The sequence below is a fragment of the Hylaeus anthracinus genome, unplaced genomic scaffold, assembly GCF_026225885.1.
Source record: "Hylaeus anthracinus isolate JK02 unplaced genomic scaffold, UHH_iyHylAnth1.0_haploid 12000, whole genome shotgun sequence".
Classification (NCBI taxonomy): Eukaryota; Metazoa; Arthropoda; class Insecta; order Hymenoptera; family Colletidae; genus Hylaeus; species Hylaeus anthracinus.
The window spans coordinates 4,539,220-4,563,582 of NW_026534347.1; the positions used below are offsets into that span (position 1 = coordinate 4,539,220).

At 40.8% G+C, this 24,363-nt stretch overlaps 1 protein-coding gene across 2 annotated transcripts in view; it reads right to left on the reverse strand.

The window, feature by feature from the left end:
• LOC128890073 (semaphorin-2A) overlaps nucleotides 1-24,363 on the reverse strand; it is a 311,724-nt gene that overhangs the window by 278,705 nt on the left and 8,656 nt on the right. Inside the window, exon 1 of one of the 2 annotated variants that reach the window (XM_054148267.1) lies at nucleotides 2,075-3,450. The exons of the other annotated variant lie outside the window; for it this stretch is intronic. Coding sequence (XP_054004242.1) covers nucleotides 2,075-2,252 — 178 coding nt within the window. The 5' untranslated portion in view covers nucleotides 2,253-3,450. Of the gene's footprint in view, nucleotides 1-2,074; nucleotides 3,451-24,363 lie in introns of those variants that run through there. 2 annotated transcript variants of the gene reach the window in all.

The following is a 24,363-nucleotide window of genomic DNA, read 5'->3' on the forward strand; positions in this document are numbered from 1 at the left end:
TAAATTTTCATAAAATGAACAATCAAAATTCAACTGGAAAATTCAATAACCATTGATTGGAGTGCACAGCGCGAGTGGATTTACAACAAGAGCAAACTGTGTACGTTTTGGATGAATGCTGAAGACGAGTCGGTAAACAGAGGTGACGGTTCTGCAATTCTAGGTCAACGGGAGAGCTAGAGCATTTTTCATAATTGTGGATAGCGTCGGCCATTGAATGTTATGGACTGTCGATCGAGCAATCTTGTCCACTTTATATTGATAACAACTCCTATCGAACAATGACGTTTACGTGTACATGATAGATTTTGCTATGAAATATAGTACTTCAAAGTAATCCTACATGATTTGATATCTTTCTCGAATCACATGAAACAGGAAAGTTGTTTATAAGGATTGATTTCTATAGATGGATCGAATAACAAGTGTTTGAATAGGAAATACTTCCAAAGTACTACAAATCAAATTTTAATTAACATTTGAGTCGTTAGATTCAACTGAATTTAAACAAATTAGTTGTAGTTCATGAAATTAAATTATTACTTATTTTCTTTGTGGAAATAACGTATCACTTTGTTAAAAAAAAAAAAACACTTCTTTCTATTTTTGATAGCTATGGCTTGAAAATTCTAATAATATCTTGTTTCTATGCATTTCATGAATGACGCCTATAGAGAAAATAACATTATTTCAATTTTATTTCTTTTGAGTACATCGTAACGTTACTGACGTCGAAGATTTTTCACTTTATCTTTCGACTAACAGGGAACATTCAGTGTATGTAAACACAAGATCGTCGCGTTCTCCGAACACATCTTCGACCCTTGCTATTTACGTTGTCAGATAAATCCAAAAACGAACATTTATTTGAACCTGATAATAGAAATATATGTCTACGTTGTTACATAGTGCGTCATCTAGGTAACCACTTGCTGAAGATTAATGCACACTGGCTTACTAAATTTTCTTCATCGTTTCTGATTTCTGTTTCACACTTTTTTCATATCTTTAGGCGACCACTCTATTCTATTCCAATTTAATAATACTATTACTCCAAACTTGTTACTTTAGATTATTCTCGTACACCACAATTTCCTGTAACACAAATTCATACAAAGCGAACACATTAAACGCGTTATACAGGAGTCTACCGTGTATCTAAAGAACATTATGATAAGCGTGAAAACGTTTATGCTAAAACACTATCGAAGTAGTCGACAAATAATCTAGCAAAGCTGATCGGAGTAGTTCGAACATTGTAGAAATATATTTTCACTATACGCGACAATGCTGCAGATTTTTCTATCGTGCACTAATCACCACTGTCAAATAAAAATTCGTCACAATAGAGTGACTGTCCAGTCGAATACTCGATAACTCGCTCCACGCCGTCTTTCATTTTTACGTAGCAAACTTCCTTTCACGAGTTCCTGCAATACGAATTCCTACGACGCGTTAAAAATATTTTTACGTACGATTTCATTTGTACTATCGAAATTCTTGTACAACACGATTTCATACAACGCGTAACGTATTAAAATTTTTGGAGTTGGATGGGTTAAAAACTGCCCCCACCTTAGCTTCAAAAATTTATTTAACATTTTTTAGCCAATTGACAATGCTATCACCTAACACTAACTATTAAACACGTTAACACGTTCACTGCCAGACTACTCTTGAAACTTTCTACCGCGATTTAATTTTGTTTACAGAATTTTGGAAACTGCGTGATGAAACATTTATTTTGGTATTTAGTTTCGTAACTTCATCAAAATTCGAGCATTTCATTTAAATTCATTTTCCATAACACTTAACTTTCAGAACGAATAGTTTTCGTTTTTCAGTGAAAAGCACTGTCACCCACACATATGGGCGACGTGGCGATCAACGTGTTAAAACAGAAACGTATACAAGTGAAAACACATTTTAGAAACTCTTTTACACTGAAATTTTGTGCAACGTGAGTTTTATTTATATTTGAAATCGTGTGCCTCCAAGAGTCAACTGTACTCGATTAAAATTTTCCGGCATCTCTGTAAATTTGATAATGCTAAATCAACCCTGGCACACCAACCTTTGTGATGCCTGAGATGCGATCGTCCGCAGCAAGGTTGCTCGAAATAAGCGTGACTAGGGTGCGCGCCAGCGGGTCTGTTGGCCATGCTGGGACTCAATATCTGTCCCAAGACAGCTGCGAAGACAGCTGCCCTGACCAGCGCCAGCATGGCATCTGGTAATCTTGGTCGTTGCATCTTAACGATTCTCAACTCACAGAAAACAACACACGCGGAAAATCAGCTGGATGGTCCAGCGGGAAACGTACGGAACCGAGAGAAATTCGATCGACGTTAATCGCCGGGCATAACCACAGACGCGATCGCGAACACGTTTGGGAATTTCGGAGTACGGCGAGCTGGAGCGAGCGAGGATGTTTTGGAGTCGGCGTGAAACGTGGTCCGTGACGCTCGACCTTGGCTTAACAGCGCGCTCAATATGTGTTCACGGTGTGGTTGTTGCCCTTTGCCGTTGGATACGCGCTGATGGACGTTCACCGATGGTACAAGCCTCGTTTTCTCTCTATCTGTCCCGTTCACGAGTCACGTCCTGTCTCTTTCGCTCGAACAAACGTGTACACAACCGACGAGGTAGAAACTCGACCGCGTGCTGAGCTTCCTTCTCTCCCTTCTCCTGGATGCGACCACCTCCTTCGGAGCAGTGCCTTCGAGGACAAAGGAATTCTTCCTTCGTCTCTCTTTCCTGCCCCGCGACCGTACCTGGTGTCCTTATGGATCTCCGCAGGTAAAGAACCTTCGGTTAGGGTCGCCTACCAAGGACCGGATACAGGACCGAACGATATCGGCAAACACAATTCTTACGATTCTCTTTGCTTTCTGTTTTAACGTTTGCGTTTACACAGCGTCGATCCTCGAGTGAACGGTATTTCCAGTTTGGAGCGTGCTGACTGCATAGGATACGAATAGGAACGGAGCACCGATCGTTGTTCAAGGGTCGCGTCTCTACGTCAGACGATCAAACATTCAACGATATTCCCATCGACGCGAGACTCTATGTCACTGACGTACGCGGTGCACTTTCGTTCGCGTCATATTACGTCACTGGCTTACGTACAAGTACACACAGATCATTGAACCGACGCGACGCGACGCGACGCGAGGTAACACGAGCGAGGAAATCGTGGGCAAACTAAATATAAAGAGCGCGTCTCGCGCGACGTCGCATCTGTTGCTCCCACGATTCGTGGCTCCAAGTTGAGAATGATTTCGTTCTAATCCTGTTGCATCGCGATCGTCGATAAGATTCGTTGCACGACTGTCACAACATGGTTTTGTTTTAGAGGATTGCTGTAACGGTACACGCGTTAGGATCGACGAAATGAAGGGTTGAAGAGCGGCACGAGCTATACAAACCTCCCTCTGTGGAGGCCGCGGCACGACTGTACCCTCATTCGCGAATTGCCGCGTTCAGAGCCGCTCGGCCCCGCTCGGTGATCTCCGGGAGCGCTCGGTTCAGAGCTGCTCGTGCTTCGCGAGTCTATGATCCGCGCCAGTTCCTTCCAATCCGAGTCACTCGTCGACTATCGCTTAGAACGAACGCCAGAGGAACCGTCATCCCTGATATTTCTCTTAACCCTCGCCCCCGGGGGCGCGTTTTATGGGCTCGTATGAAAAATTTTCGTACTACGCGGACCAATACGGCCACCGACCGAACGGCTGTTCCAAGTTGGACTACGCAGGTAGTTCCGCAACAGAGGCTTGAATTATGGAGTGCTTTCCGGAATTACCATGAAAACTCCCACGATCCGTAGTCTATTTATTTGTTGCCTTTAAACCAAATATGGTTTATATAGCATACGTTACATAACGTATCATAATACGCCATTGTTATATACATTAACTTAAAACTTACAGTGCTTACATTATTTTAATGTGCTTAATGTGCTTAGATTATTTGAATGAAGTAAAATTATAACAATAATAATCCGTCGTCTATTAGGGATTTTTCTTTGCAACGAGTGCTAAGTTTCTTTCACTGTTTTATTCGTTTTCCTACCCTTATATTTCCAAAGTACAAAAACGGTATTTTGACGTGCATGTTGTTTGAGCGTATTTATGTTTTGGTATAAGGTGAAGTATGTACTCATTCTGATACGGTTGAAATACTTTCTTCAGTGTTCGATTTTTATAATATTGCAATGTCATATACATTGTGTTTCAATTTAGATATGTGAAACGTTGTTTTGAGTGAAGTTCTCCTAAATATTAGGTTGTCCTAAAAATTTCTTTCGTGAGTTGCATTCAATTATTTTCTGTGGCAGTGTTTATATAAATAGACAATCTAATTTCATAGAGATTGATGCTGTAACAGTAATGGAGCGAAATGAATTGTACACAATTTTGTAATGTAACATATAACATAAAGTATTGTGTACGAATTAATTATTAATAAAACGAAAGAAACTTTTGGGACAACCTAATACTTTGAACTCTTTCTTTTATAGAGATTTGTTTGTTATTCATTAATCCACTTGTTTGTTATTCATAATTCCAATTTTGCTCTTTATTTAACTTTAGCGTGATTTTTTGTTTACTATAAAGCAGATGCTTAGTTATTATCACAATTTTACATAGCTTATTCTTGTATAGACTTCGTTTGTATTATGAATTTTATTTTTACTTTTATAAACTTCTGAAGAATACTAAATACATATAGATGGATATTACATTATTAAATTTTTTGTTTATAGGCTAAATGCATTTGGTCTTCATTTATTTACACTGACGAGCTCTAAAACTTGAATTTATTTTTGTCACTTCTTGATTAGAACGCGAACTGATAACGAAATAAAATTTCTTCTTATCTCATCAAAATTGATTATTGTGACATAACTTTCGATTATACATACAAGGAGGACCTAACTTAATTGCTATTTTGTATGTCTATTATTAACTATTTGTATGTCTGATAATTTTAATGTTAAATGTGTTTCGTAATTAATGGTGACATCTATCGAAAAATATTACAAAAATTAAAAAAACCTCCTTTCGCGATAACATGCATCCATTAGAGAGCGCGTTAATTTTGAAGAGTGAAAAGGAACGCGCGACAAACTCGCGACCGTGATACGGATTAACGTTCGGCGAATCTCGCTTGGCTAAAATCGATATACGCGTAACGGGACCAGTTTATTCGTTCACAAACTTTCCTCCCGTTCGATTCGGGAGCGAGTGGTTCCTCTCCGTCGATGCGAATCTGTATTCAGCGTCGAGGGCGTTATGGCATTATCGAAGCCGTTTCGAGGACGCAGCAGTCAGCACTCGAGTTTAACGAAATCAATGTATCGAAACACGTCGTAACGTATTCCCCGGAGGGTTCCAAGTCGAAGTTCTAAGCCCCTCAAAAAGCGCGGCACGCCATCAGCACGGCATCATCATCGACGGCGGCGTGTATAGCCCCGAGGATAGAGCGCGCCCGTTCGTCCGCGGAACACGAACCGAGGCGGATTGTATGAATAAGTCGATATGCTAATGCAAAAACCCCTCCAAGTTAGCTGAGCCAAGGCTGAGCCGATGGGCAAAGAAAGTTGTGCGAGGCATATCCGGCCCGCTTCGCTATCTACAAAGTATCCCCCGACCTGACGCGAAAGAAGAGACAATTTTGTATCATCCTTACCACCATCCCCTGCCCCCGCCGCTGGTATCGCCATTACCACCACGATGATACAGACCACTTCCTTTGTAGTTCGCCACGAGAGGAACGGGAACTAGCAAGACGTAAGGGAAGTCGTAAGAATTTTAGAACAAAGGAAGAGTGAGCCAACCAAGTCCTTACAGAAGCGTGGCTTTTCTTAACTCTCTCTCGGTCTTCTCTGTACGAACGAGGAGTCAGTCGGTTGCCGCGACCAACAAATCCACCGGCCGCTATCCCATTTCATTGAAATAGTTTAGAATTGCATGAGCTTCTCCCCTCCAGAGGCCGCGTCCTTTGTCGTTTCTTGCAGGGCTAACTCGTTTCTCGGTGGATTCTAAGCGACGCCTAGACCTTTGCCTTTCTCGGGGTGAACGGCAAATCGTTGGAAAAAAGGGTGAATCGCTACGAACGATCGCGAGGTCTGCGATAAATTTCGAATACAAACGTGTCTTATAAATTATCAGCGGACGACACGAACAGACTTTAAATTGCACCCACGCGAGAGTTTGAAAAATAACGACAGTTTCGTCTTGAAATCGTATTGTTCAGTCGCTTATTGAATGAGTGATGTCAGGAACTGCTTGCTCGAAAGGAGCAACGCGCTCCTTAACTACGTGCTCCTTGTAACCTCAGCGGACAAACTTTTTGCTGATACTATACATTCTATTCATTGATTACTATCATCTTAGATTGTATATTCTTTGTGCGTAATTTCTCATTCTTGATTCATTCAGAATTAATTTCTACATCTAATAATACATTCATACATTTATTCAAGACGTTGTGTTATGCAGAGAACATAAAAGAAGTAATCGTAACGAAGCAATGGCACCTTTTGACAAAAAAATGTCTACTAGAGCGATATTCGGTTATCGTTACTGCAATCATGACTGAATTCGCGTATACACAGATCGCAGTTCATTTTATGGAATCGAATACAGCAAAAAACGATCAGCCACTATCCAGCTACAACCTGGTGCTAACAACAATAACCAATAGAAATGAAAACTGTCTCTCTCTCTAAAAAAAAAAAAAAAAAAAAAAAAAAAAAAACAAATGTCCATTTTTCGAATAAATACAAACAGCAAAAAGAGAATAGTTTCATCGACGCTTAAAAAACATGTATCAAAAAACGAAAAATACTTCACCGAGAGATTAGAGAAACGTTAACGATTCGCGATTCAAGAGAACATTTATTTCCCTTCCTTTAATTCGCGTGATCTTTTAAATTCCGATCCATTGAATTTCATGAACTTTGCTCTCTAGAGAATTAATTCAAATGAATTTAAATTACTTCAATGTATACCTGATGATGAATATAGGAGCACGGAATTACTTTTTACACCTAACACAAAATACGAAAGATATCAATTTTCAACGTTAGCATATATTACGCATTTTATGATGGCAATTACCAATTAGGAAAAAGTCTGTATAAGCTCCGAGAAACACAACATACAATACATGCGATACACACCAAAATTTCGTCAGAACGTCACTAAAAGTTTAATTGATTGTTGATGTCAAATATACCCGAACGATATACCAACATTACGTATAATCAACGGGAATTCATATTTCGAACATTCGGATATACAACCCCCATCGTGCATTCTACGCATTGACGAACAGAAACGTCTCACTCCAGGAAACTCGCATTCAAAATAACAACGCAATTGCATCGAAAATACGACGAGAGCATAACTCATTTCGACGAGGTGATGTAATCAAATGCCTTGAAAGCAGCGTTCAAGTATAAGAGCGATGCAGCGCTGCTAGGCTAAGAGCGCGTATAATACACCCTGTCATATTTATGTGAATGACATATCCGAGAGAAACGGCATTATAACTCGGGAACTTCTTAGAACGGCACGGTTTGAATAAGAAAGAAGGTATTATTATGTTGGCTGGCTGTCTCGCGGCATTCATTGCTGGACAGTGTTTCGTGACATGGTTGAAGGGGTGATTTCGTAAATTTCACCGCGCTTCGCAGTGTGACGTTTAAAGGGGAAAATAGGTTTTGGCTCAAAGAGTCCGAAAGAAGAGTTGCAAGGTTAAAACGAAGGATATGAAAATGAAAAAGGATTGCTATCTGGTGCTGGAATCGTTGATTAACCAGTGGTTTAAATCACTTCATTACAAACACGTTTTTCTCGACTTCTTTTGAGTTTGTGTACATTCTAGCTTAAAAACTTGTTAACCAAACATTTTAAAAATTCATAGATTCTTTATATAATTAGGCTCCATATGAATCTAAATTTGGAGGAAAATCATTAATTATATTTCATTTCGTAATTACATCGCTTTTTTCCTTATGAAAAATTTTGTTAACTAAAGCTGAACCCCGGCATAGTGTTTGCTACCTTCGTACCGCCCCAGGGATGAAGTAAAACGAATTATTGAAAAATGTTTAAAATTGAAGGAATATCCAAAATAAATATAGGAAAGATTTTCCCAGCTTTGTAGATATTCGAGTAATTCGTACCGCTGTACTGATCTCGTTTCGCAAATGCGTTTTAATTGGTTCGATTTTCAGCAGGCACCGGCGAAAGGAATCACGAGTTTTATTTATATTTCACTTCACCTCGAGGGAAGATTAAATGTCAAGTTTCATAGGGAGCACGACTGAAAAGTTAACCGCGTACTCGTATTGTATAATCGCGTTCAAATGAAACACATCTCGCCCCCGTTCGAGCTGATATTTCCTGTGGAAATATTTTTACGTTATTTCCATATCCCCTTTTCCGTTTTACAATTCTTTGAGAGCCGCGAGACCATGAAATCCAATGGCATTAAACGATTTCTTTAGCGCGGCGACGACGAGATCAATCGGGCACGATCAGTCATGCGTCCTCGATGTTACTCCAGACACAACCTGATCCTTCGTTAGTTCCGCTTCAATAGGGGCAAATGTCTGGCGCGTCGTAAAAAGCGCGCGCGATGAGAAGGCTTTCGCGAGATATTAAATATTCAAGGACGTCAAATCGAGTCCACATTATCCTCTTATTCCGCGGTGGTACTTCGCGTGCCTTTGAAGCTCCCACGCCTCGCAGCGCTCCAGGCGTAAATCGACGGATCCCTTTTTACCGCGCGCGAATCGAAAACATTTGTCACCGCGAAGATCAACAAAATCCACCGAACGAAAACCGACGAAGAGAAAGAGACTTTTCTTTTGCGGTTCGTTCGTTCCCGTACGTCGGAATTTTCTGCCTTTTCTCCGATTATATTTGAAAAACCATTTTCGGGTTCGTCCTCGAAGCCACTGAAACGCCCTTTCGTGGCGCTTTGAGGTAGGAGTTTGGTCTATCGGGTGATAAAATGAATCCTATCTGGATTAATTCGAATTTGGCATCGTTATTCATTATATATATTCACATAATATTCATAGATGGTCTCCTAAAATCTCGAGAAGCAGTTATTGATAAATGTTTTGTTTATATAAAATAATTTTTATTTTTAGATAGAAGAAATTATATTCAAAATATAAATTACAATTAAATATAAAATATAATTAACGAAGAAGCCGATTGTTCATCCAAAACAAGAACCCTGCCTTAATTCCATCCCCCTGGTCCCTTGTGTACAGTTTTTCAGTGAAAATAAAAATGCTTCACTGGCAAAGCAACAGAATAGATCTGTCGACGTAATTGAACAAACAAGCCCGACCATCGAGCCACAGGAAAAAGAGACACACACTTAAAAATTCACACAATTACGCCGACCTAATTTCTTCGCCCCTTTTAATCGCCTGGACGTTGTCGCGCGTCGCGGGGATGAAATATTAACCGCACTTTTCGCGCCACTCTTTCGACGCCGCCATTGTTAAAGAACGCGGACCAGGGGGATCGTTAGATCGCCATTAGAGACTCTAATTGCGACAAAGTAACCGTCCCAATTGCTACTTAACATCGATCCAAGCCGCGTTCATCCAGTTCGAGAGCACGCAAACTCGACTCCCAAGTTGATTGCATCGAGCTCGCGGTTTTTGTTATTTCTACCTACCCCTCTCAATGCAGAAACTTTAGATTCGCGTTTATCTTAGGAACAAAATGTACGAAAAAACCTTTCTAATCCTTTGCGATCCTATGTCGAGTGAGACTCAACAAAAATGTTCTAAAATCAGAAAATTCGGAGTGCAAAGGGTTAAGATATACTTTTATTCACGAAATGTGCTAAAAAGAAGAAAATAATTTGTTTCTCATAATATAATATTTTTAGGCTAGTTGTACTGAAAATAGAATTTTGAAGATAAACTATTTAAAAATACTGGAATAAATCCTGGAATAATCAGTACCTCGCGCGGTACCCTTCTTTTAGGCATTTCTTTTCTCGTACACCCTCTTCTTCTCTCCGTTGGCGAGGCCCACTAAATTATACCCAATATCCACGCGACGTAACCCTCACTTATCTCTCCTCCGAAACATATGGTACACGACAGCATCGGGATTTCATCGTCTCGTTCGAGTAGTCGAAGAGTCGAACTCGACGATTCCACGCCACGGGCTTCGGATAATGTCTTACTTCGCCACGCGAGCTCCAAGTCGGTGTTCTTTTATTCGTCGAAATCCACTTAGCCTCGCTTCTCTTCATGCCAGGGCAGATCGAATTAGAACATCAAAGAGAAGGACGCAATTTCGAAAAGGTACACCGAAAGGATCATCTCATTTCATTTCCCTCGTACTTGCAACACTGCGCCTACAAACAGAACGATACTTCGCTTCCTCGAAGCCCTTTCTATTCAGCATTTACACGTTCAAATCCTGCGCTTTACGGATCTTTGAATCCTTGAAACTCCCATCGAATTGAACCTGCTGATTTTCAAGTTTCGATTGGGAAATTAAGGACTAACGTTTGCGTTTTTCTCGAAACGCAAATTCTGATTGTGATATTTAAGGAGGTACAGATTTATTTTAGGTAAATAGAGTTTTTGTTTTATATTCTGGTTGCTTAAGGTTGTTAAAATATCTCTACGAAATTATATAGAACACATTTCAAAATTGCCAACGTTGTAGCAGTTTGTGAATCAATCGAATACGTACCAATAAACGTACTAAATTGGAAAAGTTTATGTCATGCATTTCGACTGCAAAGAAGTTATGAGAATTGTCTCGAAACTGGTAGAAAATGAGTATCCATTTAAAAGTATATTTGGAACTATATTGCGAAGCATAACTATGGCACCATTCGCACTTTTAAATGTTTCGGACTCGTTAGTTGGTAGATATGAAATAAAATCAATTTTATGAAATGATAAGCAACTTTCTGTCAGATTGTATAATTGATCTCTTTTCATTCCTATTCAAAAGTTCGAAACGTTTCAAAATATCCGCGGTGCTATAGCTATGCCTTAGTGTATGTCAAAATGTTTCTAAGACAATGAAGATTTTCAAGAACTTTCAAAAATTTCCTATACGAAAAAAGGACAGTCATCTATTAGATGAAAATTTATTGGAATAACCTAATAGTACAGCATGAATTTTGGAGTCGCACCTAGTTGTAAATGGTGATGGTCATTCGAATCTATGTATGTCTTCGTCGAGATTCGAAACTTTCTGCACTGTGAAGTTTCGATTCGCTTCGTACATTATTCAGTACCAGAATGTCTTGAATTCTTGATTCGTACTGAAGTCTCGATTGGTTTTGAAAGCCCTGGTCAGTTTTGGAAGTCTTTGTCGGACTTGAAATCTCGATGACATGTGAAAACTTGAACAAGTTCTGAAGATTTTACATGAATAAATAAATAATTTCATAGATTTGTAAAGTTTATACCACTATACTTTTTCTTTATTTAACGTTTTCGGTGCATTTATGTTTAATAGTGTAGATATGAGATGAGTATATGAAATAGTATTGTAACAATTATGCAAAACAATCAGTTCACCTAAAATGTTATTTTTACCTTAATTTTATTTTAGGACACGTCCACTGTTTCAATGAATACCGACCAAGAGTTCGACTGGAGCTAACAGACTGACCTTTTCATTACGTTAAATATGAAACATTATCGAACGTTAAACCAGCTCTATTTAAAGTACAGGAAGATGTATTATGCAAATAAAGACACGAATAAATTCGTTTAAAAAAGAGCTCCTTTCGTCCATTTCTCTCTCGAGTGGAAATCTGTGTTTCCCTGTTCAGACACAAATAGAATATCCACGGAATACATCAAGCTGTTTTGAGTCATTCCGAGGAAGACATTTCGAAGCGATTGCTAACCAGAGAAAGGGAATACTTTTATTTAAATAATAATTTTAAATAAAGTGTTAAAAGTACACAATCGTTAATCATTAAATAACAATTAAAAATTGGATCATAATTGTTTTGTTATTTATTATTCCAATAAAACTTTACCCATCTTTAAATTGCATCTCAAACAAGAATAAACGATCATTTTTAAAAATTCTCATCCTTGGTATTCAGTAGAAAGAAAGAATGCATTTTTTTTTTACCTGGAATAACATTCATTTCCTACCCCTATCATATTCTCATACATTTACTAGTTCAATACTTATAATTTATTGAAAAAATGATAGCATTTTTAAAAATTTCGAAAAATCCTTCGACATACTCCTTCGTTAAAAACTGGAACATATCTAAATAATCGTTAAAATTGTTATTCCAAAAAGTGTCCAATTTCGTGTGGAAGGATCTTCAGGATGTAGAGTTACGTGTCATTGAAAAATATACTGCTTTCGGTGAGTACCGAAAGTAGAAGAAGATCTCTGAAGATCATCCTCTAGTCGTTGAAGAGACTCGAGTCACGCAAGTGTATACAAAAAATGCGAATAATCAATAGACACAACCTATCGATTGATTCTTGAAAGGAAATTATTTTCCACTAGAGAGGAACGTGGTCTGGTAGCCGCGAGGGAACCGCTAAACGAATCACGATCAAAGGCAGCCCAGTCGATAGAGCCGCGTGAAATTGTGCCAAGGTTCGCTGCTCTATGGTCTACGAGTAGGTCGTCATTCGATAACGCCAAAAGGATCTGGTATCCATCTTGGAGAGTCCTTGCAGAATGTATCGCATCGCAGTCTAATCCTGACAACGACTTTGATAGCTAAGACGACTCTAGTCGCACTCGTCCGAGAAGTGTTTCGAGGATGGTCGAGGAACGGGTTTGTGCCGAAACGAATACGAATATCCACTCTACATGACGAATAAAAAGACAGAAATAATTGAGTCGTTCACTGCACTAATCGATCGATTCTACTTTTCAAAGAAATCTTGAATTTATGTTTCAAAGCACTTGGTGTAGCCATAACTTTGAATGTTTATAATATCTTTCCTAAAAAGAAAAGAACTTCTTTCGATATTTATTTGAATTTATATTATAAAGGAAATTTGAAAAACCAATGTACATTACTTCGCCACACTTCTCAACTTTTCGTTTTAAGGAGTAAATCCATAGTGCAATTAACTCAATTAATTATTAAGAATGATAAGAGTCTGGAGACCAACGAGAACCAGGTAGTAGAACGTTCCGATAAAATTCAAACAAATTTATTTCGAACGATCAAAGAAACTGTACCGACCACAATTCCAGTGATCCAAAATCTACCTTCCATTGAAATGCATTGCTTCTACCGCGCGTGCATCAAAAGCGGCGGTTGGCCATTGGATGATTCGTCTGGACCACGCCGATTCGGTTGCAAGTGTAGACCTACCTTTAGGAGAGTCCCGAAGGCGACGGAGGAAGGAGCACCGGGAGGGAAAGGGACGGGGAATGGTCTGTGCGGGATGTAATCATCAAAGTGACCCACACCCCGTTAAACGGCTCACGCCTCGATCACAGACAAGCAAGCTCGAGCTACGCCGCCGAGTGATACCAAGGCTGCCGGCGGCCTAGGGTGTCACGGTGGATTTAATTAATGCAATTTAGCATCCATCCATCATCTCTCGCGTTTTTGCGTTAACGAGGGCCGTCGGCTTGGTCGCTGCCGTCGTTGTTAGTGCCACCGTCGCGCTAGGAGAACCACGGGGACACTTTGATGACGAGCAAGCCTCTCGATTATATCGACACCTGGACCGCCCCAGTGCCAACCCAGTTGCCCTCCATGGAGGCGACCTCACACTCTCTCGGCGAAATCGGGGCTTTATGGTCACCCGTCCGTATTAAACACTCTCAGTCATGGAAGACGAACGTTTAACCCTTTGCGCTCCTATGGCACGCTCTGCTCGCCATCGGTTTCGTTCTAGCAGCTCTCGTGGCACACCATAAACTTCGATGACAGTTATTGCCTAAAATCTGACGTATCTTGAACTATTGGAGTATTTAGAGAGTGTCGTGAAACAATTTATTTTCCCTTAAAGTTAGCTTGCGTAACCTTGAATTATCTACAGTGTATTTCTCTTGAAACGCTCTATCTACACAAAACTATACCGTTCCATTTGAAAGTTTTATCTAAAAAATTAAAGAAAAATAAAAGAAAAATCATTAAAGAAAAATAAGTTGGTCTTTGTATCACCTCTACGCTTTCACCGATAAAAAAAGTTATTGACACCGCGTTAGGTGCCCCTCGAAACAATTAATTCTTGTTCGACGCCTTCGTTTTCTATAGTTGAAAGCAAGCAAGGAATTATTCAGGTGATTCGTTTTGAATACCTAACCCAGTATAGGAGATTTCCCCATTTCTGGTTTCGAGCTATTGGATCAAATTGCGCGAAACCTCGCCGAACCCGAAGGGTTGACCGACTCCCAGGTTGCGTCCGTGCCGCGCGTGTACGTGTGCGGGCGACAGCTGCCGATACATCCTTCATATCGACGCGATAGACGTCCCAGGATAATAATAAAAGTATTAGACGGGCGGGAAAAAAATAGAAGGTGATCACCAGAGAACGAGGGATGGATCTTTCCACGACGCGTCTCCCAGCAGATTGCAGACGCGTGTTGTTCTCGGCAGTGTGGTCACCGGGTCTGCTCGCAGCAGACGCAACGTGAACCGAGTCTAAAAGAGATGGATCACGACGTCACCCCTCTCGATAAAATGGAGCTCGTATAACGGCGGACGATCGGTTCTCGTTTTTGTACTCGACTGGCCGTTGTCACCTCTCGAATAGCAGTTTCATTAAGCCCCCCGGCGTGCTCCAAAGTTCGTCGGTGAATTTACGCTGGGACAAGTGTCTCGAGCGCGAAATCTGATTTATGAACGACTTTATTGGGGAATATAATCGACGCGCGGGCCGAGGAATTCGATGTCTATTTTTCGCTTTTTCGCAAATGAAACGTAGACCTGATCGACATTGTTTACCGCGTCGTGTTTGTCTCCGTTATTTGGAATTGAAGGAAGAACAATTTGTGGTAGTACTTCAAACAATACTTAACCTAAATAGAAAAAGAAACGAAACAAATACAACAATAATTATAGAAATCCATAATAACGTTAAAAAAGAAAATAATGCATATGTAGGAACAATGATAACAGGGAATATCAAAACGAACTAATCGAAACGGTTAGTAGTGCCATTGTTAATAAAGTTTGACTTTATTTAACCTCGATTTGAGATTTGGTTTGTTTGTCAGTTTATTGTTTATTTCCTATTTTCCTACTTTTTTAATCACATTTTCGCAGTATTTATATATAAAGAAAAAGAATGATGACCAAAAACATTAATAATACTTCACACGCTTTGCTCATACTAAGAGAACTTTAATCTTATAAACTCTGAATCCAAGCCTTCAATTGTTACTATAAGACACATAAAAGCTTCTTAACCGACTACTCGTGGCTGTTCTAGAAATGGAGCTCATCCGATCGCAAGAAACAAACGTACTTTCTCTTTTCCGTCTGGAATGCCAGCGGGTAAGATGAAACGTCACGATCGTTCAGCGGGATCGCGGTCGTTTTGTAACGACGTCAAGAAGGAATCCAGCCGGCTGCGCGAAGCAAAGATCGATTGCATCGAAATTGGGGCGTGCAGCGAGCCACGAATCCTTATCCGCGGCGTGTGTGTTTGTTCTTTGCAGAATCGAAAAGAGAGAAATTGGAATCGGGATGGTGTAATCGCGCGAGACGGAGCGAGGCTCCCAACCGACGAGAAACGTTCTCGATAAGGCGAACAAGAGAGAATCTTCTTCTAGACGTGGCTGCAACGCGGCGTGGAAATGACCGCGATCTCAGCCAAACGCGCGCAGGATGAGTGCTTTCGAGCTCGTGAACAGGATTACCGGACGAGCTGTGGTTACGGAGGTCTGAACGCCGACGTAGGACACATATCCGCTAATGTAGTACGTTTCAGCCGCGGAAACGCGCGTTTCCTCGAATTTTAAGGCAATAAACCCTGGATCGTTTCCTCCAAACCAATTGTTACTGCCGCGCACCGGTACCATTTGCAATGCTAATATGGGAAAACTCGAAACCATTAAGGAGCTATTAAGAATTTTTATTTCAATGTTTTACTTATTGTTATTTACACTTTATTTACAGTTTCATTCGAAAACTCGAATTATGGTTCGCGTACTATCCTTATAAGTAGCCCTTTGAATTGATCGCCAAGTTGATTCTTCGAGTTCTTGATTTTCACAATGTATGTCTGTCGCGACATGTAAGTTTCAATAACGTAAAAGTTTTAGTAACGTAGAATATTTCGGTTGTCACGAAATGATTATGGATTCAAGAGTCACGAAATTATCGATAATTTCTCACCAATTAAACAAATTTCTTCGACTAGACAGAAAGTAATTATTATTCATGGAATAACGACATAGGCATTCTTTTTTAATTTCGCTAAATTACTCCAATATAGAGTGACTTCTATTTATATATAGCGTATGCAGCTTTACTATCCCTTAGCTGAATACAAACGCAAACTCTCGCAAACAGAAGTTAGCCAGTTTTAGCAACCCTCCTTTATGCTACATAACTTTCCATGGCGTGCGAAAGTGAATTGAAATCATTATACTGTCAAGCTGAGGCACTTTATCAATTTTTACTCGACCTGGGTGATCCTAAAACCGCGGCAACGTGGGTTGAACAACGTTTAACAGGCGGCGTATACATTTTTCACGGAAATATGCTTACCGCGTGGATAATGATCGCGTCCAATGAATGCTGCTTAATTGGTGGTCGGGGTCTCTAATTATATAGCTGATTGTCGATGCCTGCCCGTCGCCGGACGACCGCCATCTGCATTACCAGTGATTACAGTGATGTCCGTTCGAAACGATCGAGCTGTCCCCCATCGCATATTCCTGCCCTCGATCGCCTCATTATACATTCCGTTTCGAGGGATTCGGCCAGTAGTGCATTTTTCACGAGCAGTTAACCGAAGTAATTAGCCGCCAGCTAGCAAGCAACCGGAATAAATGGTCTATCCTGAAAAGCATTCTGCGGCGTGAACTCTGGATCGATGCGTCCCTACGGCGAGACCTTTCGACCCTCGAGATGTCAATTACCGCCGTCAAACGGGAAAACGAAAAATCTCGTCGCGAAATAATGAACCTCGAACAAAAGAGTGACTCTACTTTCCCTCTGGACGCGAAGAGAGGGGATTGCAAATTGGAGATATAATTCAGTTTGGATACTGCGAATTAGGGCTACTTTGCACCTTATTGATTATCTTTGCATTAAGATTTGACAATAAAGTAACTCGATTTTATCGTAATGTAGAACTGTGAATACCATATTTTAGATTGGTACAGAAATAGCCCATAAAGTACTGTTGGTAGTGGGTTAATCTCTCGAGGAATGAATTACTTTATTAGAAATAAACAACACTTCAAGTTAATATTTATCTATGACGCCTATAAATCTCTTGACGCTGTTGTGTATTATGTCGATGGAAAATTAAGTATAGTTTACTCCACTCCTCCACTCGCCTTTCATCTTTCCTAATAGTTAAGAGTATTCGCAAAGAAATAAAAAATTAACTCTTGGCAAAGTTTTACTTTGAATATAGCAATATAACAAAACAATCCTTCTCTCGAACAATACTAAACGGTGCGAAAGAATTTTCGTAATAACATACAACGTTAAGCTACACAAGTTATCTCTTCTTCCAATAATATAATGATTTCTCAAATACTACAGTAACTTTCAACAAATTAATTAACTTCACGACAAGTCATCAGTTTCTGTTCTCATCAATTGGAAACAGTCGGATCGAAATAAACGTTCTTATATAAAGTGGTTGCTGAAAACCATGGTCTGGCCGTCGATCCGTCTGTTCGAATGTAGAAGCATTAATTCTCACTCAGATGCATCGATGCATGTGCGCGCGCACACATGCACTCGTAACAATTGCTTTTAATTGCGTCGAGCGTTCGGTTAATTGTCTAGACAACGGAGCTTGATTGAAGGCGCTACAGTAAAACGAACAGAGTCGGTAACGATTCTCAAACTTTCCTTCGCTCTCCGCCCCTGCCGTAATATTGTTAAGGACACCGATATTGAATAATTTATACCGCGATATGCATGGAGAAAAAAAAAACTTCCTCTCGGTTCAATTAACGCTTCGTCGAGATAGTTTCGCGTGGTAATTTTATTAATTACGTGTCTCAAAAAGGAAAAGAGGAAATCTGCTCGAACGGCACGTCCCGTGAATATTCAGGGTGAAAAATTTGCACGAACGCAAAGTATTCCCGTGTCGTTGGACGTTTTCGCGGCGGTAATTGCTATTTAAATAATTTTCATTGAATTTGGATTATTTTAACAACGCTTTGCAGGAATCAATTCGGTCGAGGTATTCGGATGCGATTCAATCCCGCAACAATAACTCGACATTATACAAATCAAACGAACGTTGATATTCATGAGCAGAAAGTCAGAGGGTGGCGATATAATTGCGTTATCCCGGACTACACCGAGGCTGTCTCCTACGAATCCCTTCGTCGTTTCGATTCTTGGGGAATAATCAGTCGCGTTATACGAGTTTCCACCACGGCAGCTGGCGAAATTGCGTTAATCTGCGCTAAAAACATAAATGTCCTACGCTCTTCAGCGACGTTGGAAAATTTTCTTTTACAATACGATGTATTCAATGCAAAAATGACATCGATTTTCGATCGAATATCGATTTCATTGTAAATTGAGATTCTAATTTTTATTTAACGAGCAACGGATGAACTATTGTAAAAAGTGAAGTCGCGTTTTAAATCTTCTCTACCACTTTACTTACAACAAAATTATTAACTCCGTGTAATTTGCCGCTTTGTACCAAATAATTTTCGTAAGAACATATTTTTCATAGATTCATTCTCTCATAAGATATTCATCCATGCTCTTTTAACATTCTATTTGAAATTTTCATTTAGATAAGTATTTCGCTCATCTCCGGTTTCGACTACAAAAAATGTAGTCCTCTTCAGAACATAATACCTTTCAGACCCGTAAAGTAAAACTCTCCGCAATAGAAATGAACAATAATACTCTACTTATTTTCAGACACGTATAAGACATGATCGGGTCACTTTGTACGTTCTCGATGAATTACCGCATCATTTCGACTATTTATCGGTATCACCCATTGTACAGATAACTACTAAATGTCTTTGAAGTGTAATTTAACGCAGGAAATTTCTAATAGGAGGTTCAACGTAGCGAGAGACCATTACTCCCGCAGCCAAACGTTCGCTCGCGTTTCACAAGCTTCCGTGTCGAATTAGCCCTAAGCACAGACTGATAAACAGGACAGAAGGAATCGAATACCTGCCAGTTCTAAGAGAAGCGTTGGCAATCGCAGGACGAGACGCAGATACAGGAATAATCGCCGTGGTGTTAGAACACCATCAGCCATCTACCTAGGCTACCATAATATCCGTGATAAGTGAGTAGACGTCCAGGCTCGCTGAGAGCAGGGTGTGATGGTGATTCTGTAAAGGAGAGCGCGAGAGGGGAGAAAAAAGGAAGAAAGAGTTTCGTCATGGGCCTGTTAGTGGACTCGTCAGTAAGGCTACCTAGCAGATGACTTAATAGCGGCCATATTGCGCGACCGTCGCCACTTTCAAGTTCAACCAGTTGGATTTTGTTTTCGCAGGTGCCGACCGATTGACGGATCAGTCGAGCCGAAGAAACGCAAACAGATTCTATTTCAAGTATGCCTAACGCAGATTTATTCAAGAAGCAAGGTGTCGCTGTACACGGATGCTCGTCTCCGGTGGCCGAGCGCCGGTCTGGACCTCGTGCGTCCATCGAGGCTACAATAATATCCGTGACACGCGGATAGACGGTCGCGTTCGCCGGGTACGCGGAGACGAAAGTGGAAGCTCGGCGAGAGGACACGGCAGATGACGGGCACGCCTTTCAGTTTTGTGCGGCGAGGGGAAATTGAAACAGCTAACCGCGTTGGTGTCGGCGAGGGTGGCAACGAGACAGACGAAGAGATCCCAGCGAGACAAAGAACGAAGGAAGGGATGCTGGCTGGAAGCGGGAAGAGAGAGAAAGACATGAAGGGAACGACAGGGTGAAAGAGGAGCAGGAGGGGGTTGGAAATCTGTCCGGAGAAAGCGAGACGATAGGGAGAAACGGGAGGGCGAAAGGAAACGCGGAGTGGGAGTCAGGGCTACCCGGAGAGGGAGTTAGGGCTACGCGGGAGAGATTCAATCAAACGAACGCATATAAATGAGTCGTTTCAGGGTAAAACTGAATTATACGCCGACGCTGGTATGCACGCGGCTGGCGAGCGTGTACGTACTTACACGAACACGGACGGAGGTTCGAAGTTGCAAGCGTGGCCACGCGGATGCTGTTTCGTGGACGAGGGTAAGTCAAAAAGTAATGGGGATTTTTCAAACAAGTAACTTTATTTAAATACGCATCTATTCGACCATTGCAATATATGCATAGTCGCCGTAGGCGCCCGCGATATGGATTACATTACCGTAATCCTTTTTCTATTAGCGATTTTTATTGGTCATTAGTGTTACTCTGTTGGGATGGAAGTTTTCATTACCCCCCCTAAATGCCCACGCAAAATTCAGGTTATGCTAATATATCGATATTTTAATTTTAGTTTTTTTCACAAGATGACGTGTACGTCTTTATTGCGAAATCTTTAAAATGCGTTGATGCTGACAGATGCGTTTGTCAGTTGTTTGCTTATCTAAATTACCGTTATGCCATTTTTTAACCACATTTGTTAATTTACATTTTTTGTATAGACAGCACAACCTGTCTATGATAGTCTAGTCCTAACAGAAATTACCAATCGTCTATGTCCAGTATACATTCAACTCTTGGCCTAACCATACACAGCTACATACACTAAAAACATACTCGAAATACGTTTCTGTTAACAGATATGTCTGTCAATCGCGTGCCCATGTAGGCTATCTTTACTATTGTCATTAAACTCCGCGAGAAATTAAAGATTCCGCTTTACTTATTGATTTGCCCTCACACAACGAACATCCGGCCAAACTGTCTCCCCTGTGCACCCTTCCGCGTAAAGATACGTTTGGATAGGGCAAGAGTATTCAATGGCGCGACGGGAAAGCCCCGAAACGATCGAACGGCGTCGTAAAGTGGGCAGAGAGATCTTTATCCACGGAGTCGCGTAGAAGAAGCTGCTCAGGCTGATGCAGCTCGAGATTCACGCGCGACTCCTTTTTTCCCCGGAAAAGGCTTTTGCAGTATCGCCCCGCGACGCGCCGTTTGCATGATAACGAGCATTCAAAAGAACCGATGAGGCAAGGGAAGTTTCTGGGAAACCGTCGCTGAGGGACGTCGCGTGCGACTTGGCGTAATCGCGAGAAACTGTGCGTGACGTAGCGTTGTTATTTCTCTACGGAGTATCTGTTTCTCGTGGTGTGGGTGCCCCTTCGATATTGACGCGCTTTTCGTCGTGTTCTGCATACCGTTCTAGCAGACGAAGGGCCAGTGAACATTCTTCGCATTTCATTCCGCCAGGAAAATTTCATTTGGTTTAATTCTAAATAAAATCGCGACAAGCTTAATGGAATACCCCGTTTCCGTTAATCTGTACTTTCGTGTTCGTAGTTCGAGACTATACAACAAAATTGAAAATTTAGAAACTGGAATTTAGATTGTGCACTTCTTTTGCGAAAGAGAGTGCAATGCTAAAGTGACTAACGTCGTCTCGAGTCTGTAGGGACGTGCCATTTACCAATAAACGTAGTTTGGCTCATAACAACTTTGAAAAGAATAATTGCTCTACTCTTGTTCTTTTGTCCATTGAGAGTTGCAACAAGGGTCCTCCGGTGCTGCAGTAAGGGCACAATATTCTACAAAATTCTTCCCTCTCGAGAATGCCAAGCATTGTATATTACAAAGTGAAAGTACCGAAAGAGCCAACATTAAGTGTCAAACGAAAGTTCTTTTCACTCTGAAAATGAAACATTTGATTTAGGGTTTCTATTACAATAGGAGCAAAGCAAAAATTAAACAAGGAGAGAATGTTAAACCTTCTTTATATGTAACTACTGTCTTAAACGTACTTTGGCGAATTTTTCAGTCTGTACTTGAGCGCGGGTCACGTAAAAGTACATATTTAGTAGATTCGCGCTAGAGAATATAACGTAAAACTCTAAAAATTGGCTATTTTCATGGTTTCGCAGAAATGTCATTTTTTTGTTAAAATAATCGTAGAGCATACATTTAAGTGTACAATAACATAATTTACGTTGAAGAATCTGCCGGTAATCGCGTGCGATAAGAATCGACAGTCATCTTCGGCGCGCGACAAGAGGGTTAACAAGAAAAGACGATTGTCCAGCAGAGAGCGAAATGGACGTACACTTAACACGGACAGGAATGGAAAGTAGCGAAGGAGAAGCAGACAGAGACGGATTCCTCTGGCAGACCACGGCTAGGAAATTAAATAACCAAACTTTTCGCAGAAAGATTCCAGGGGTTACTTTGGAAGGCGACGGGGACGGGAGGGGGGGGGGGTGGATGACGGTGGCTGTGAAGTGACTGGAAAGAATCAAAAGAACAAACGGTAGCAGCGGGGGTGAACGGGCGGGTGAAACCGCGCAAGAACTGTAAGACAAACGTGACTCTGTCCGCCATTTTGTGCCCTCTGTATACTATGTCGGACTTGGCGTCGCTTCAACGAATTTTCGAACTTTCCGCCGTCTTTCTGTTCAACGCTCGCTATTCTTCACCGTCTCGACGGTTCTCCATCGCGAACCACCAAAAAGTTTTGCAAGAATTTTTTTTTCATTCTCTCCTCCTTCCCGACGCTTGATTTTCTTTCAGCCAAGTTTCTTCTCGTTATGCCAATGACCGGGTATCGCGGAGCAGGGAAATTCGAAAGTTAGTTGGCCTGCTAACCCGTCGCGCGATCACTCGATAACTGATCGAGGGGAAGCGATAAAATTTGTGGGAAACTTGGCCAATTTGTTCCCGTTGTTTCAACGGAGATAAAATGTTCAACTTTTACAAGCTACCTATTTTTATTCTTAGTTAGCAAATACTCTCAGATCTTGGACGAAGAATCTTCTTTTCTCTGTCTTCTCTAACCCTTCGTTGAAGACCCTTTGTCGGAACTTGCAAAATGCAGACAGGTAATCAATTGTGTGAAAAAAACTAGTATAAATCAATAGTTCTTAATTGTAAATAGCGATTGACCAAATATTTATTTTAGTAATGGTAATATTAATTGCATAGTTGCATTTGGTAAAAGATACAAATGTCAAGCAAAAGTATAAAATGATATATTTCGCAGAAAAGACATAAATTCCATTTACAGTAGAATTCCGATAATCCGGCATGTTCCGGACTTCGTTCTGCCGCATTTTCAAATATGCCGGATTATTGGACTAAATTTATAGCGTGATCATAACCAAGATGGCAATTTACAAAAACGGTCACTAATTATCTGATCAGTTCATTGAAACATTATTTCAAATTGGTTTCAATTTTAATAGTTGAAGACTTTCAACTGAAACGAGCCTTTAATTCTATTTAAAATCACTTTTCAATTGGAATTAAATTCAATTGCCATGCAAGAGAGAGGATCAATGGTATTAAATTGTACCCAAAAACTTAGTTTCAGCACTTGGTTTATCATTTCAACTCCTCAATTTTAATCACCTAACGAAGATCTAAAAACAAAGGTTGAAACATTAAAGAAAAATTTAAATATATTACTTATAATACATTTCGCGATTTAAACTCGTCTTAGCAGTAGATTTCCCTGCACTGCGAAGCTATTCCATCAGTTCTCCGGTGCTGTCAATACGCCAGCACGACAGACGGAATCTCGGTTCGGAATTAATACAAGCAAGGGCGTTCTACTTCTCGATGGAGAGGACAGAAAATTCGGGTGTTTGAATATCGGGCGCTTCCGCGCTAGCGAAGCTACCTTCGAGGGCGTCGTCAGCAATCAGTAAACACAATAAAGGAGCGACTGCTTTGAGTCCTGTAGACGCTGATAATTGGACGAGGCTTTCGCAATACAGGCTTTAACCGATCCCTTCGCGTTCGTTCCTGTGTCGATCGGGTCCGAGGTGTCCAGAATAGCTCGAGGTAACGAGGCAATCTGGAAATGCGATTTGGCTTAACGACAAAAGCGATTTCCAATCACTGGGAACAACAGGGACCACAGCAACTTGCATAACCCCCACTAGGCACGTTTCGGCGAATGAAGAAAACACCCGAGACCGCTAATTCGTTGGACTTGAAATCCGAGTAAATTGATTTCTTTTTGTGGTGAACGGAACACCGTTACGTCTGGGATCGCGTAATTCTCTT